The sequence below is a fragment of the Haemaphysalis longicornis genome, unplaced genomic scaffold (genome assembly GCF_048455015.1).
Source record: "Haemaphysalis longicornis isolate Haplotype H1 unplaced genomic scaffold, Haemaphysalis longicornis Haplotype H1 scaffold_1, whole genome shotgun sequence".
NCBI lineage: Eukaryota > Metazoa > Arthropoda > Arachnida > Ixodida > Ixodidae > Haemaphysalis > Haemaphysalis longicornis.
Window position 1 is genome coordinate 229,461,105 of NW_027526203.1, and position 18,227 is coordinate 229,479,331.

The 18,227-nt window shown below is 45.7% G+C and overlaps 1 protein-coding gene across 1 annotated transcript in view; it reads right to left on the bottom strand.

The window, feature by feature from the left end:
• The window catches only part of LOC144142543 (nose resistant to fluoxetine protein 6-like), a 61,661-nt gene that overhangs the window by 18,034 nt on the left and 25,400 nt on the right, over window positions 1–18,227 (bottom strand). Inside the window, exons 8-11 of the mRNA XM_077674130.1 lie at window positions 13,514–13,600; window positions 10,619–10,793; window positions 8,632–8,714; window positions 3,112–3,234 (exon numbers count right to left, since the gene is read on the bottom strand). Of these exons, the coding sequence (XP_077530256.1) occupies window positions 3,112–3,234; window positions 8,632–8,714; window positions 10,619–10,793; window positions 13,514–13,600 (468 nt within the window). The remainder of the gene's footprint in view (window positions 1–3,111; window positions 3,235–8,631; window positions 8,715–10,618; window positions 10,794–13,513; window positions 13,601–18,227) is intronic.

Consider the following 18,227-nt stretch of genomic DNA (forward strand, 5'->3'; position numbering starts at 1 on the left):
TAAATAGACAATTCCGACCACTTTTTCATATCCTCCCGTTTTTTCTCACTTCACTACAAATTATATGTTTAAAGTTATCACCTTCCGACGAATAGGCATGAGCTATACCAATAACGATGGAAAGACCACATGGCCAACGTGAACTCTAAGGCAATCCATCTCCACCGCAGTGCACTCGAGTGACCAATCTATGCGGTAACCAGAGCGAATTTGGGGGAATGGCAGAAAAATTATTATAATTTCACTCTAAAATGAGATCTTCGATGCGGCACTGCGCGATTCAAAACGGTATGCTTACATGGCGGGATGTCATAGCTCGGACCGAACTTAGGAGCCAGATCGTTGCTTCGTTATAGCGATTCGTCTAAATTTCATTGTTGGATGCCTGGATCCGTCAATCGAGTGTATCGTGGAGAAGCTGAACGACAAGACTGTTCTATAGTGGGCGCACGAACTTCAACGATGAGCGAATGACACTTAGGAGAACTGTGGGCTCAGACAGGCTTTCGCTGTTTATCGGTGAGTGTGCCGAGGGGTTAACACCGTAACGGCCGCGAAAATCGTCGCATGGCCGCCGCGCTAACCAAGCAGGCTACCACGGGGACGCTAGGCGTGAAACGGTTCGAGCACGCCTATAGCGTCTTTCCCTTTCCACCGGCTTCAGCACGCCTAGCGACTCCTCACTAATACCTGTGCCATCGTCCTCCTCCACTCCAATTGGCACCGGGCGAGCCAAGGAAATGGTAAAATATACGTTTTGAGGTGATTAACTTAAGTATTGTTTTAAGGTAAAAACGTTTATAATTATTCTCATGCATGTTCCTATCCAGACGAGCTTTCGTCCAACTCTAGATTCCACACAATTTTGGGCCCTAGACCAGAGGGGCACGCTGTGTGTTTTCCAGAGTTCCTCAGCCGCCCGCCGGACTCCCGAACCGAGAAAAATATGCACTTGCACGCGAGTGCCGCGTCGTTTTAGAGAATTTGCCCCCGGTTACCATGTTGGACACATGTTGCTTATAAAATTCGTATATTTTATACACCATTAGGTACCCATCGTGAAGGAGTATTAGTCCGGTATTTGCCCCGTCCCCCTTCCAGCTGCTGGAGTCACAAAGCTGTAGATGACGAGTACCGGGGCTTGGTAAGCCTGCAGAATAAGTCATCCCCTTCAAATACTTTGGGATTGAGGTATGCCGTAGGGAGGGATGTCAGCACGACACCTGCCTCTACCCTATTTGGTTTTAAGGGCGCTTCAATGCGGTGTGTGCAGCGACAGAAATGTACCACGGTTATGCAGGTTGTTTCCGCGCGTGCGTACGTATGTGTGTGTGCGTGTGTGTGTCCTTTAAGATCCAAACGTTTATAAAAGAATGTATGAGAGGTACCTCTATACTGCTTACACATAAAAGTTACCAAAGCGAAGTAGACGTTATTCATGTGACAGGAGTGCATGTGCCGTCAAAAGTAATTGGAACACGGTCTCGTAAATTTACAGGAAGTTCTTGTTCCGGAAACATAGCTGCATTGGTGTGCGTTTAAAGGAGTCCTCCCTAATAGTAAACGGGCAGGGGCTCTCGTAAAGCTATGAAGACAAATACTTTTTGATATTCACACATTCTCGTTCCAATTACTCATGACGGCACCTGTACATGACAAATTGGGCCCGTGTTCGTGTCACAAATTTTTTGATATTCACAGTTCGGGACAAAGCCCGCAGCATAAGTTATTTAACGCGTGGTTCAAGAGAGTCCTAAAACAAGAACTCGAACAACGCCGGAAGGGCGACCTCCAGTTTTCGTGAAAACACTGCATAACATCCCGAAATGTGCGGCACAGCCTATAGCGACTCCTCGACTAGTCAATCGGCCTTGGGCGCTTTTCAATTGCCTGTAGATTATATGACAGACGAAGCGAACGGTCCGGAATGGTTGATAGGCCGTTGGAACTACAGTAGCCGCCAGTTAATTTGAAATCGAAGGGGCCGTGAAAATTCGTTCGCATTATCAGAAATTCTTCTTAAGCGGAGGTTTTTTGCATCGCGACATTACAAGAGAGCAAAAGTGTTGTTCGTCTTAATCACAGAGCTCGTCGTAACCGAGTTCATCTTAACCGGAGTGTATACATTCGATGATATCGCATGGTGAAACAAGGCACTAGCCATGCAAGGACAAACTTCTACGAATTAAGAAAAAACTCAGAAAAAAACCCGCTGCGGTGGCTCAATGGCTAAGGCATTCTGCTGCTGAGCACGAGGAGGCGGGTTCGATTCCCAGTCGCAGCGGCCGCTTTTTTGATGGAGGCGAAAAACAAAAACGCCCGTGTTTTTGAGATATCGGCGCACGTTAAAGATCCCCAGGTTGTCCAAATTAATCCGGCGCACTCCATTACGGCGCGCCTCATCGCCTGTGAAGCGTTGCCGCGTTAAACCCCACAATCCAATCCAGAAAACCCCGTAAAGCTTTTATCTGTTTAAAGTATTAGGCAATGTTTATACCTCCCTCTAAGGTTTCATAAGGACGCTATGTCGCGGAAAATCCGCACTTTACGAACATACATCGTGCCCACGCATAAATGTCTCCCTTTGTCTGGTCTGATCTGCGCTGCCGTTAACACAACGGCTGCTTATTCTCAAAGGTGGCTCAAAGTAAATTTCCTTTAGAGAAGGGTCCGCCGCTGTGAAGCCTGTAGGTGGGATCTGAAAGTCCCGCCTTTTTCTTGCGTGTAGTTCGCACAACCCTGGTAAACAAATCCTCTTCACTAATCTCTCTCTTAGAGGTCTCTTGATGCAAGTGAACGTTCGACATTCATGCAATAGCCATTTCTGGGGGTACCCGGAAGAATATAGTGCGCCTAAAGGAAGAACATTCATTTTTGCCTGTACTGGTGACTTATTTGTCCACATTATAGATTCATAGCAGAGAAGAGAAACGCTAGCTGACCGGCACTTTCGCGCACAAAAGCCGACATCGGCAGCGGCGTTGGTACTTTCTATCCGACGCCATGCCAGGGCCGGCTTTGCGTCTTGATATATTCAGAGCAGCGCAATTTGGGTACCGCGGTATCAAGACTCCTTTTGGTGAATGAAATAGATAGAATAAAGCCACTTACGCAAGCCTTTCGGTCAACACGACGATGAAAGGCGTCATCTGGTTGCCGGCCACTTGCCACGTTGCTATTGCACAGCTTAGCAGGGAAAGCAGCGTGAAGGCGGCCACAGCGTACTTGGGACGCCTGAAAATTAATGCGAAGTCACGAGCCATGTGTTACATCACGTAGTGAACCAAAGTGAACAGTTAAAAAACAGTAGAGCTTGAAGTTTGGCGTCCTCGCCTCTTTCATTATCTTGACTTGGTTACCAAATGCACAAGTACGACTTTTAGTTTCTGGTGATATGCGACAGGAATTGGGTAGTGATTTTGCGGGTTGACTTTTTTTTCTGAAATACTTCTTTTCCTGTTACTCGTCGTAGCCGGAGCAACAACCTGCGACAAATAGGCTTTATTTCCGACTTCACAAAGGTTTTAATCATTTTCTTCTGTATTTTTCGCACTTTGGCGTAGAGAGCAAGTTCAATGACTTGATAGCATTGCCATTTGTATAAAGCACATTTCGCCTCTCTCTCTCTCTCTCTCTCTCTCTCTCTCTCTCTCTCTCTCTCTCTCTCTCTCTCTCTCTCTCTCTCTCTCTCTCTCTCTCTCTCTCTCTCTCTCACACGCACACACACACACACACACACACACACACACACACATGCCTGGCAGCACATCGTGGTGTCAACTGCGTATATTATATGCATGCATAATACAAAACACCTTCACCTTAATCGCGTGGGCACAGCGCGTCCCCATCGTCCGTGCCCATTGCGCTCAGCACATGCGCTGAAGGGTATAGGAACATTTTCCTATCTACGCTCACCTTAGCATTACGCCGAGGCATAAACAAAGACTAAATATTTGCAAATGAGCCGAGTTGACCTTTGCGTTTGGTAATACCAGAGTCCTTCAATGCTTTACTGGTCACGAAACTTCGGCGCTCGTTTAATATAGGGACCGCGCGCGCCACTACAGGCGCCACCGCCGCACGAAGGTCATCCAGCCGCCGCTTTCGCTGCGTATTGGCCTGATCTTGGCGTGCAAACGCTCGCTGTTTTTGGTGTCTGCGCGCTGATTAAGTGTGTTTTTTTCGTAGGAGTTAGCGATGAATAGTCCAGTCATCACCTGCCTTCAATACGGCTTCATTTTTCGCAGTAATTTACCGTAGACTTCGGCCGCGAACGGCAACGGCTTCTGCGTGCTCTGGCACAAGCGCTGCGCCGTCGTGTTTTCGGATTTTTAAATCTCTATTTCTTCTTTTCTTAAAGCAAAAGTTGTAAATACCGCACATACGGTAGCTGCGTAGTCACGGACTTCTGTGGGCCTATCGATAATACAATAAAAAAAACTGAAAGAAACCAAGTACGCGTCGTTCAGACTACGCCTAATGCATCCGTTGATTGCTCTGGAATGCACAGAACACTAAAAGAGATAGCCCAATAGTATTGTCGTTTCAATTAGTGGGTACATACTTGAGAACATCTAAAAACGCTGCAGAAACGCGAAGGATCAAAACACGAAGAGATATATGTTGCACCATGTGTCTTTCCGCTTCCACGCTTTGAAATCCTTGCAAAAACAGGAAGCGAAAAAAAAAACAATAAAACTGATTTTATCACACGCAAAAAAATTACAATGTGAAAGAAAGTTTGACATCCACCTAAATGCAGCCATACGGCTACAAAGGAAAGCTATACAGCTTTCTCGGAAACTTCGCAGTTGAAGAAAAATTCGTCCTGGTCCAGGATCCTGGACCAGGACGAAGTCCAGGACGAATTTTTCTTCAACTGCCAAGTTTCCGAGAAAGCTGTATAGCTTTCCTTTGTAGCCGTATAGCTGCATTTAGGTGGATGTCAAACTTTCCTTCACAGAAACTTACTCCACCTTGGGGATTTCTCCTAAATCTGGTCGATTAAAAAAATACAATGTTACGAAGGGAGACAAAAGAGCGTGGTCCAGCGTACAAAAATTTATTTTTTCGCGCTGCGATGGGGAGCACATGGAGGAAACAGAATATTGCCACGTAGCCAAGAACGACGCAAAGCTTTTCTGAACGGAGCGAGCTAGCGAGCTCCTGTTCTACAGAAGACTAGAATGAAACAAAAACGTCGAAGAAGCAGTCCGCAGTGTGACGTGCACAGATGAACGTCAATAAAGTGAGTTGCGCGGCGTTTGCTATGCATGCATTACTCTCGGAACGTTATTAATTTCAGATCCATGGAAATGGGATCGAGAACATTGTCGAAGAAACAAAAAATCAAGTTGGCGACAAGGTGGCACCCTTTTCATATCAAACAATATTGCCCGACGGGACGTACGACAAAAAGAGCAAACGGGCGCTCCGGTTGAACCGCCAGATAAGAAACCGGAATCGGCCACGCGCGGTTACAAAACAAACAAGACGAACCCTAAGGGATAATTCGCGGGAATATGAAAAATAAAAGCACAAGGACTTCCCAAAGCTTTTTTACACGCGAGCCTGAGCGCAAGGTAATACAAGTTTGCAAACAGGTAATGAAGCACCGCTACAACCTGACTGATATGACAAAAATCCGGCTTTAAGTTAGCCTTGTAAAATTCTGCTCCACGATGCTCTCAAAAGGGTACATTGCTTTTTCCATTCTCACACCCAGTGCATTTCCACGCACTGTCACACACTTATAATCGAAGCTGAAATCTCCCGTTTCTTGCCTTGGAATGGCGCGCCTCCATTTCTCTCGCAGCTCCCCGTCGCTCGGTCAACAGAACAAGGAAACATTTTCTGTGGTATCGTTGTACAAGGAACGACATCCCGGGACGCAACACATGTTAGGCATCGTCGTTGCACTATTTAAGTCGCATCACAAGAGCGCGAGATGCACGTTACATTTTTTTCCCCGCACAAAACAAACACAATTCGCCGATGCTCCGCCGTTCGAGCCAGCGCAACGCCGCCCGAGGAGTGACCTCAGTGAGAGGGTGGCGCCACCGCGCGGCGGCCTAACGCAGCATATGAAGCTCTCCCATTGAGTTACGGAGCAGTTTCGTGACCAGTAAAGCATTGAAGGACTCTGGTAATACTCATCAGTTTAAAGACTAAATGTTGAAATGATTTCAGTACGTCATTACATATTTCTATGCGTGGCACCTGAACGGAGTGACTTTTTAAAGCGCTTTTGCTACCAGACTAAAAATAAAAGAGGCTGCCAGAAGAACGGGTTTCGTATGGAACCCATAAGCTGACACTCTCACAAGCTTCGATCGGCTTCACCACTGTGCAATGAATGACCAATCTTTGCAAGTAAAAGGAACGAATTAGTCAACCACAGGGTGAGCACGCGTGCCCTAAAGATTGTTTGTGGTGGGCGCTTTTACGTTACGTGACGCCAACGAGACATTTTTCAATGTGTTATGTAACATATCAATACGGGCCGCCTAACAGGTGCTACCGTAAAAGGTTCGTGCAAGGCTCTGAGGAGGCGCTGGTCAGGAATTCCGAACGGGGCGCCTCGGTGCGTGCTCTCCGCTGGTAGCCCGATCCTGCGGAGGAGCAAAGGGCTGCCGTCACCTGTCCTTTAACCGCTTTTTTTAAAGACGATAGTCTTTGTTGGGCTACTTAAAACGATAAATTTTTGTCTGTCTGCCTGTGACACGATTCAGCCACCCGGCCAAAGTGAAACGAAAGCTGTGTACTCACAGTGAAACGAAAGCTTATATACTCACAGCGAAATCTAACCGTCTAAGTCAGGTGTCAGTGTTCATACTTGTCAACAATGTTGAAGAAGAACAAGACCTTAAGCAAATATAAGGCAGCAAATCAATACATAAGTGGTATTAGCAGTATTCCTTCATTAAGAAATCCATGGATGCTTGGTTTTGCCATAGCAAATGAAATACTACATCAACGGCAGAAAACCGTCGCCTGCTGTTGCCAGCGCTACCTCCTGGCATCATTTAAAAAATAAAACGGCAACAGCAACGAAAGGTTCCACTAGATGGAATCCACGTTCCGCTTGGAACGCTCGTTGAGCAGGGTGACGTGGTTCTATGAACGTTGTAGTAGGGTGCCTCAATTTACGCATGTCTCCGCCGTACGGCAGCGCTGGCATCGAGACACTCGACATGGAGCAGTGGAACGCGGTAAATGTAAATTGACTTCAGCAAACCCCTAGCGTGATATCTTTCAAGGAACGACGAGATGGGGAGGAATATATTGAGAGGTAAGCGGGAAAGAGAAGGGAGGCCGTTACTTGGCAGGGGCGCCAGTCGACTATCGTCTTTGGGCGACATTTACAACGAAAGGAGTACATACGGGGCCTTTTTTTTTCTGCTGCACCATTTGTTTTCTGAAGTAGTTTTCCTCGCTGGGACTGACGGCTTATGGTTGTGTGACGCTGACAGCGGCAAAAAGCTGTGGCGAGCACCTACAGCTGCAGTGAAAGATGCCAAAGAACAGCAGCAATGCCGGCACCTGGTATGCGCACTTTTTGCCAGCGGCACCAACGTCACAGAGCGCTTCACTGAACATCTGAAGTGCGTTGTATAATTTGATAGCACTATTTTCTTTTCCTTCAAGTTGACGGAAAATTTCTGTACTTTGTTACCTTTCCCTTTCATGTATCTGAATCACTCAAAGTGCGCCGCAACAAAGCGCAGCGAACCCAGTGGGCAAAGAGCTTCACAATTACGACACCGAGGACACCTCGCATACGCATTGGGACATGTGTCTCAAATTCACCCGTGCGGCCAGTTGCGGCAGCCGTATTTCCGAACAATCGTGCATCGCACCGAACCGCTTCGTTATCTTTCGCGCCTAATAGTACTGTGTAGGGGCGCTGTGGTAAATCAAAATGACCGCATTTCTTATAATTGGGGATGTAACTTGCAAGTTAACTATCGCGGGTGCTCCAAGTGAACGATGAATACTGTACAAAATTGTGGACGTTTTCAGGACATTTAAAATGTAGCGCAATCGTGGCCGAGGAAGGGGGTCTAGTTATAGTGCAGTGTGCAAGGCCGCATCTTAGTTTCAACAGAAGCTGGCTTCTAAGTCTGAAGGCCGTAGAATGGGGCTAGTTGGTGATGTTTGATATTGAATTGCGCTACGCATTCAAGGCAAATAGGACGGTAACAGGACTGGGACGAGGCGCAAACTTGCAACTGGTTATTAAAAAGGCCACAGAGACGGGAATTCCTAAATATACACACATTCTAAGTCTGGTCCGGACTGTCACCATGAAAAATGTTTGCAAAGATGGCCCATGATAACTATGCATTTCAAAGCGTTTGCATAATACTGAGACGAATGAAATTAATTTGTAGCCGTACACTATGCACGGTCCGCCTCAGAGCCAAGTTGGAATTTCGGCGCGTAAAACCGGAGGTGGCATGCTCATCTTGCGCGTGTGCCTAACCACCACTGGTTTGTTCCGTAAGTAACGTCAGTCGTCGCCAAGTCAATTATGAACCCATATACGCGCCGCCGGTAACAGCCATGAGGAGGCGAACAGGATTGAATAAAAAATGCGCTCTATGAAACCGTGACCGAGTGGCTTACCTCTTCAACAGCAGAAGTATCGGCAAGCATATCAAGAAGTACTGGAAATCTAGGGACAAGTACCACAGGTGACCAAACACAGGCTGAAATGAAAGCAAGAAAATTATTTATTTCAACATTTTTGTGTGTTTTAAGAGATACAAAAAACTCTTAATTTCTTTGTCTTGTGCGCAAAATATTCTTGTGTCCCTTTCCATTTGCATTCTCTGCGCACCGTCGCCGTAAACGTGTGCTGAATGAGTTTTATAACTAACAGAAAGGTACAGGTTTGCATGCTATGTGACGTTTCACTCAGTTCTGTCTTAGTGATTTCTCGAATACAAGCAGTCATAAACGACGCTGGTAACAGCCAATTCACTATATGCGCAAAAAAAGACACCTGCATACCTCACATTTTATTCGTAAATGTTATATTCCTTTATTCTATATTCGTTTATATAAAATAGTCAAAATTAATGAAGCGCGTGTCAACCAAACCAAATCAATGTAAAACAAACATGAGAATCAGCATCGCACCGAGTTCGTGGATTGTATACACTAATTTATTAGCATGTGGAACAGAGCATATCGCACAATCATGGTGTTTCTTTGATTACAGGTTATCAGAACACAGCTAAGAATAACCTAGGACAACCGATTCACGGCATCACACCGCACCGAGTCAGCATCAGCATCACACCGAGTTCGTGGATTGTATACACTAATTGATTAGTATGTGGAACAGAGCATATCGCACAATCCTGGTGTTTCTTTGATTACAGGTTATCAGAACACAGCTAGGAATAACCTAGGACAACCGGTTCACGGACATCTTAAGGTCCATCGCGGTTACTGTGCGTGCGCACCACAATTCCGTAAGACTACCACAATAGCCGAGCACAGCTGTCCATAAACTAAATGGATAATCGAGGCTTACCAGATAGTGTATTTGAATGACAAATGCGTTAGCATTGCCACCATATAATTAACACAAAAAGGAGTGCAATTTAATGAAGCCACTATGTTTCACCAAGTGCCGCGCTATTCTACCGTGGACTTTTCACATTTCAGCCACGCACACAGTCTACTTTATACATTTTATGTTGTCTCTCGGCTTCCGCTAACATTCAAATGGTCAGTACTATGGGGTTTAACGTTCCGACGCCACACAGGCGATGAGGCGTGCAGTAGTGGAGGGATCCGATTAATTTAGTACCTAGGGAGCTCTAACGTGCGCCGGAATCTCGAACAAAGGGGCGTTTTCGCTATGCACTGCTGGTGAGTGCGTGTAGAGTTTTGCTGCAGTGCCCGACAAGCCACCACTGACTTCCGAACATCATGCCGGCCTCCGCATATTCCTTCAGTATACTTTTGCCCAGTTTCTTCTCTGTCGCCCCTTTCAACCAGCGACATTTTCGTCAGCCAGGACCTCCTAGCGTCGCCTCACGCGGCTGAACGACGTGACGACATGCGCCCTTCCCTAAGTGCACCCTAGTACGGCCCGTTCTCGACTCTTTGCCCAACCGACAAAACTTCTGGAGGGAGGGTCATACTGCGGTCCAGAAGCTGTCATGGGAATCGATTAAGTCAAGCCGCTTTTCCTTCCTAACACCTCGCTGCCGCCAAATGCATCGACAGCCAATCAACTCCCGCTCCCCTGTACAAAATTCCCTCGCCTGCCATTATCAAGAAACTTGGTTCTCTACGGACTTGTACTCTGGGTGTGCGGAGCCGTGTGGCGGCGATCAATCTTGCCCCGTCCGCGCCTCCTGGCTACCGTCCAACTATACGCTGCATGCGAGTGTGCAAGTACGACAAAATCGCGGTTGCTGCGCTTTCTCCCTGAGCTTGCATATGCTTGCGAGTTACAATGCTGCCCCTCTCTTTGGTGGTCGCTGCACCTACGCCATTCTCGCAGCTTGTTTCCCCTGGGGGAATATTTATCACTCCTACAAGCCCCCCCCCCCCCCCCCCCCTTATAGTGACGTGTCGAAAGATGGAGACATACGGCGTTGGTGTCGGCTACGCTGAAGTTGTAGTTTTGCACTTGAAGCAGCAGCGGCAGCCACTGCTTGTTGGTTTCTTCGTGCACCTTCGCAAAGAAGGTCTTGGCGTCTGGTCCAGATACGACAAGCGGCATCAGATGCAGGCACATGATGAAGAAGAACACCGGCACCATTGTTCTGGAAGAGTGCATCGCATGATTGGTTTGGTCTATTAGCAATTCCATAAGCGCGAAAAAAGAAATCGATTTTCCAGGAAGTTTTTAATTAGATATCACTTTTTGTTACTAAAAGCCTTAGAAGAGGCTCTCCCTGGTCTGAAAAAGGCTCGCAGTATTATTTAGCAGTCAAACATATGTCTTGTCTCCAGTGCTGCGACATATGCATAACGACCCACTTTACTGCTGTGCGTCAGGTTCTCATACTAGTATTAAGTTGTCCAGTATCATATTCCCGTGACATACGCTTCCCAGGCGCGTTCATGGTAATAAATACAATTTGTTCGGGAGGCACGGGTACGTGATAAGCTTTAGCATGATTTAAATTATAAAGCGATATATATTCCGTAGAACGCCCGTTTCCCGCCAAAAAATCCTAGAGACGCCTACTCCATCGCGATAAGGCCTACAGCGACAGCTGTTAATGCAGAGCAATGCGTTAGCAATGATCGTGCAGGGACTGCCATTCACGCAGTATGTCCGAAAATTGTAGTTTAAGGCGAAAAGAAAAGCGAGGGTGCGCTTGCGCTATGGGTACATATGTAGGTATTGGCCTTGCACAGATGACTGGCCAGCTGGCGCAACCAGTTTTGGTAAACCCTTGTATATGCCAGGAGTGCGTGGGCATAGGTCGGGAGTAGCAACAGCGTATTTATGGGGTTCATGTTTACTATAGTGCCGACATTTACAAGCTATACTAAATTTTTATTCCAAAGCGATACACGGCCCATTGTGTAGAAGAGCCGCTCTTCGGTGTTGGCGTCTGTAGCAGAGAAACGGCGCCTAAAATGGCCGACGGCACAAAGAAAATAGAAGTTAATTATTTGAGTTAAAAAAAATTAGAAAATGGGAATCAAGCCCAGGGTTTTCGGAGTGCGAGTCCAGCTCACATCCCCGATGCCACCTTGGCTAAACGGCTCCCGCAGACTAAAGGTGGACGTTGTGAACGCTTTGTCGCCTCCGACTTAAAAAACGTCGACGACCAAACACCCAACGCAGCAAATGTATAATAAGTTCGGTGGTGCTTGGCACGTGGTTAGGCATAATCTCAAGGCAATCACACGTCACGCTTGATACAGTCTTGACAGTACACCCACTCAAGGAGATTGGCCAGCGACGATTACAGGTGTGTCAAAAGCGCATGGCCGTCCTGCCAATTCCATATTGGCTGCAGCGTCAACATTCCAACATGCAATTCGTACATACCCATTCAATGGGATTGATCAATGACTATGACAGCTGCCGTTAGAAGCTCAAGGCCCATTCACCAATACCCATTTGGCTTCGACTTCAACGTACCGACACACCATCACATAATGACGCAAGGGGTTTGGCCAATGACCACGACAGCTACCGTAAACTTCACACAATTCTCATATATCCACTTAGTAATACCGGCCAGTGCGATGGTAGCGGCCATCACAGCATCCCTGCCATAGGACCCACAAAGGAACACCCTGGGACGTTCAAAAGCAAAGTACTAATATGCTTCCGCATTCATCATAAACAGTGCTTAGAAAGTGCTTCCTCTGACTCTTTTCCTCTGCCTCTTAGGCTATAAAACAAGCGACAAAATGTATAAAACCTGAAATTATAATTAGTTGTCAGTGAAAGAAGGGGGTCATCGTTCCATACTTAAAGCTAGGTATACGTTGCTTGAACCTCAAAACTTCCGAAGTGGGAAAAACATTGTTTTGTTTTTCGGAAATCTGCTGGGAAGCGCATGCGCCATGATACTAGTAATGAAAACACTGCTATAAACACGCGGATGCACATAAGGCGCGCACGCGCAGTGATTAACAGAGACAAGGATACGCCGCAAAAAAAAAAAATACTCTCTGTATTAGTACCTCATATAAGAAACTATACACCGGCGTAGCTGTAGTAGGTCCTGAAAGTGAAGATACGTTATTTCAGAAAATGGAACTACCCACACGTCGTTTAGAGATATTCGTAAAGTGCAAATCAGCTGTTTAAGTAATAAGTGTGTTGGAACTTTCAAACTCTTCTGCTTCAAGAGTCAACGCGCCTCAATGAACAAACTTGGCTTTCGAATGGGCAAAGTCCGCCAATAACGACGCCCAGCCTACAAATTGACTGTAGAAATGGAGTGCACACTGTGACAGTGGGAAATGCAGGCACAAAGTTGCGCGTTTTGTAATGAACGAACAACGAAATGTGAAGTCAAAGCATGCTGACGTTGCGTAACGCGCACATGAGACTTTGCTTTGCGTAGTATCACAGCGCAGATAACATCGGTATTCAAATCATGAAAATCGTGTGTGGTGCCTCGTTCTCCATCAAATTTGTTTCCTTGAACGCACACATTGGTAACTTTGGCGGCATTGTGGCAAAGCCAGAAGTCATTGTTTTGCTGCGGGAAAAGTAGGTCTTTCAAGGCCTCGCACACCTGTTTCAAAAGTACTAACCTCCCTGGACAGTAATAATAAATTAAGAACAATAATATGTCGTGTGAACATAAGAACAGGAAAGATGTTTACCCCACTTCCGGGAACTACTGGGAAGCTTAAAAAGGGGAGTCGTGGTACAACATATACTAAAAAACGGGGACGGTGAAGACAGGTGCTAATCCGGTTCTGTTGGACAACCTGCTATAGTTTCACGAAAGCTTCCCTACAAAAGTTCAGTATTAACACGTGGAGGAAGGTGCGGAAAGCTCACCTGATAAACCGTCGAATCACGGCAAGCACGAAGACGACTACAGGATTCTTCCTCTGCTTGCACGCGACGGCAGCCAGAAGAAATCCGCTGTGAAGTAACATACAAGGTACCGACATTAGCACACTCAACAAGTTGCACACATCTGACGAATGTACGGGATGATGACGATTTCAGACCATTACGAGCCCAGAAAATCATTTCGCACGTAATGTAACCGGCACTGACCGGGGCTGAATATTTTCTTCTGCGGTGTTCTCTACTGTCTTTGGAAGCGGAGCTTCCATTAATTATCTAGACCTTTGCCCTGCTATCCACAGTTTGCGAAGGGGGTTGCCAATTAGTTGGGGTGTTAAGAAGTCTAACACCAAAACTCTCCCCCCCCCCTTCAACTGTCGTGGGCTTGTTAATGGAGCCACGAAGAGAAAACACAAGTTTGGTTCATTCAGAAGATTGTCTCGTTAGAATCATACTGACACCACTTTTAAGGTAAACTACGCTCAAATGAGCTACATAATTAGGAAAAAAGAGGATGGCCATGCGACCCACTAGCTCATTTCCCGCAACAGAACCTATGAAGTCATACCAGACAGCTCTGCGATTGGCGGAGGGCGGCGAAAGCAAACGCAAATTAGGCACAGTATAAGCTTCCCGAACGAGCTATTTGTCCTTAAATTTAGGGCACATTCTTTTTAAAGCCGTAAGAATTGTGGGACAAATAGTGGGAGTTACGAAAGCAAACGTAAACATAGAAGTACTGATGCGTACGGCCGCTGGCACTGCGCGCACTATGCTTGGTTTAGCTGCACAGGACTGCGGGGCTTTGGAATTGTCTCAGACGACACTTGCCGATTGACGCAAGCAACGGTGTCTTACGGGCCATATTTGCCGAGTGAGCACTATGTTTCACGAAACGATTATTTTCTCCCTGAACAAAAACAAGCCAGGTTTGAATACGGTCAAAAAAAAACCAAAGGCAGAAAACGGCTTGCCACGGTATGGTGGCCCATCTAGGTTCACTAACAGTAAACAAGGCATCCCAATCGGCTGCACAGCGGTCGGTTCCCGTGATGTCATTGCAGACCACGAAAACGCACCATTTAGCGGGAAAATCAAAATTTTAACTTAAATACTTAATTTCTCAGTGAATAAAGCATCGTTTGCATTCGGGCAAGCGCTGGGGTCACTATAAAACACGTAATCTTTCGAGTAACACAAACTTGTATTGTGTCTTCATGGCTCCTTTAAATGCGCTTTAGCTAGAATGTAGGCACAGTATATGAGCGTTCACGCGTCGGTTGCAGAGTATAAGCACACTGTAATCACCGTTGCCGTAGCGCAGTTCCGGTCCTGTGCAAAAAGTCACGGGTGCTGCTGCACGCCGGGACAGCCTCATTTCGTGTTAAGAAATTAAAGCCGTTCGACCCAACGTGAAAGCTGTCGAAGTGCGGAGCAGTGACTTTCCAGATGGGCTGTGGCGACCTCTCTTGTTTACTTTCAGTATCAGCCTGGTGTTTATACCGAAAGTAGTCAAAAGAAGGCTCGGAGCCCGCCCCTGAAAAGGCCTATAGAGAAACACTGGCTTGATTTTTCATCAATTTTGGGTAAAATGCGTTAATTTGTGATTTTGCCATTTTATATTGCTGTGTACTTATATCAACTGCAGCCTCTGTGGCAACGGCGTGGGGCAGAGATCACCCCCAACACTTTGCATATGAGTAACGTGTGCCTGTGTGGCACAACGGGATCGAGATCAGCTCTCTAACGCGAAGGACCAGGTTCGATCCCTACCGGAGGAAGCGGCTATCATTTCGAAGCATCTGTTTGGGGGCGTGACACCGTGACTCCAGGCGAGCTACGACGACAGGCTGGGCGTCTTAAGTGTTGCGCACGTAAAACAGTTCATGTAATTCGGTATGAATTAATTCAGACATTCAGGGTGTTGCAGGTTTTTGTAAACGTGGAAATGCCATTTGGGGATAGTAATGAAAGTGAGTTAAAGATTCAAATGGATTAGATATTAACTGGTCAGGATTCAAGTGACGTAGCATTCAACCTTCGTAAGTAAGGTCTGAGTATAGAGCGCAATACTATACAAATACTGCAGTGCAGAGAACAAACGCATCAGACTGAGCAGTTCATGCCTCACTGTGGCACTGTTACAGCAAGCTTGGAGAGAGATCACTGGCCTTGTAGAAAACCTCTTGATTTACATGGACGTGCAACATTAGCTTCAATGTTAGCCCAGAATGCGATGCGTGTATAAATTATGCACAAAAATAAATATCGTATGGAAGTACGGCAATAGGCCTTTCCAACTCTTTTTTTTTTTTTGCCTCACGGTGTACCCTACCTAGCGTCGCAGTAGCTGGGGAAAAAGACAGGCAGTTTGACTGCACAAACCACAGTACATCGTGCGAAAGCAGCCTGAATCCGTGCTTCAACGTGCTCCACTGAGGCATATAACACAGAGATTGTTCAGAGTACGTGCACAGGCTGCAGAGCACATGCACAGATTTCTTGAGCTCGACACACGTAGTGCTTCCCCATTGATCATATAATGTGTTTATTTATGAATTAATGAAATAGTTTATTTATTTATTTATTTATTTATTTATTTATTTATTTATTTATTTATTTATTTATTTATTTATTTATTTATTTATTTATTTATTTATTTATTTATTTATTTATTTATTTATTTATTTATTTATTTATTTATTTATTTATTTATTTAGAAAATACTGCAGGCCAAGAATAGCGGAGGCAGGAGGAGGGGTGGTACAATACAAAAAACATGACCAAAAAAGGAAACAATACAGAGGTGGCACAAACTAACAGGCAAATATTTAACATGCTACGGCCCTAGATCTGAGTCACACTTCGCGAAAATTTTCAATGCACCTCAATACGTTTCCAGACTCAAAAATGTGATGTGGCAGTTCGTTCCATTCAGTTATTGTGCGAGTAAAGAAGGAGTATTTGAAATTGTTAGTTCAAGGAAAGATACGAGTGAAGTTTTGCGAATGATATCTTCTTGTTGGACGCGAAGATAACGCAGCAAGAATGTTTGATAGGTCGAGTACACTTTTTTGCTGGATAGATAGATAAGAAATGTTAGTCTTGCTGTTTTCCTGCAATATTCTAAAGTTTGAATTTTGTTATCATTCATTAGTTCAGTTGGGCAATCAGACTGGTGAAATCGGTTGAAAATAAAACGGACAGCTAACCTTTGAATTTTCTCTAGATTGTTAATATCTTTTGTTAGAATGCGGATCCCACACCTCACATGCATATTCCAAACCAGACCTGATTATCGTATTTTATGCTAGCAGTTTAGTACTGGGGGGAGAACTTTTGAGTTTATACCTTAGCATGCCTAATTTCCTACGTAGGGATGAACAAATCTTTTCAATGTGGGAATACCACTGTTTGAATGGCTGTTTGGCTGGCTTGACTGGCTAAAACTGGCTAAAACGGCTTGCGTGGGTAAAACGATTGATATGATTAGTCGCTCCATAAAGCGTTGTCTGTGGCGTTTGGCGCGACAGTGTCTTCTCTTGGCATTTCCAACATCGGCAACGATTTCCTTTCCGTATTTTTTTCCCACATACGTCCGCGGGAATCGTTCTCCCTGCAGTAACGCGCGCTGCGCAAGCATTACGTCCAGTGCCTTCTTATCGTGAACATCCCGTCGGCGTGGAGTGAGTGATTGATTGATTGATTGATTGATTGATTGATTGATTGATTGATTGATTGATTGATTGATTGATTGATTGATTGATTGATTGATTGATTGATTGATTTATTGATTGATTGATTGATTGATTGATTGATTGTGTGGCTTAATGCGCCGACGCTACACAGGTGATGAGGCGCACCGTAGTGGAGGGCCCCAGATTAATTTTGACCACCTGGGGATCTGTAACTTGCGCCGAAATCTCCAACAGACGGGCGTTTTCGCTTTTCGCCTCTATCAGAAAAGCGGCAGCCGCGGTGGAGTAGTCGGTAAGGCATGGACTCGACAAACGAGACGGCCCAGGTTTGGTACTGGCCCCGGAAGCCCTTTATTTTCACTAGCTAAGCAGACGCTTCATAGCGAAGAAGGGCCTTTCACACTGAAAAGAATATCGCACAGCTAATCTGTTATGTTGCGTGGCTCAAGTTACTAGTAATTTCCGCTTATTCTGCTCGCATACTCGTCCTTGAGAGCTGGCATTTGTAATATGAACCGCATGTATATTTGCGGTATGTATAAATAAAAAATTAATTTAAAGAATAAATTAATAGTCACCACATTCTTTATTCTGAACAATTATTTCAAAATAGGAAATCGCTCCGAAAATTGAGTGCACTACTACGGAAAAAAAACGAAGCACCGTACAAGGCCGCACGATTCTTCGATATTTTTTAATGGATTCGCATTTCACTATTACCACACTTCGACAGCGATTCATAGAAGAGACGTCCCAACTGTTAAGCGAGCCACTATGCCCCAGTGGTGGTATGTTCTCTTCATCAGCTGACGTGCATTGCTACCAACCTGGTTGCCCTTACTGCGGCTACGCCTCCTCCAACCCGGGTTGCTTCGCGCACTGTCATTCCCGAAGACCCCAAAGTTTGCCGGGGGGGAACGCCGAGCTTGCGCTTTCCTGATCCCGGCGCCCTCATCACTCACTGCTATATTCTAAACTGTCTGCACTGTATATGGTTTTTC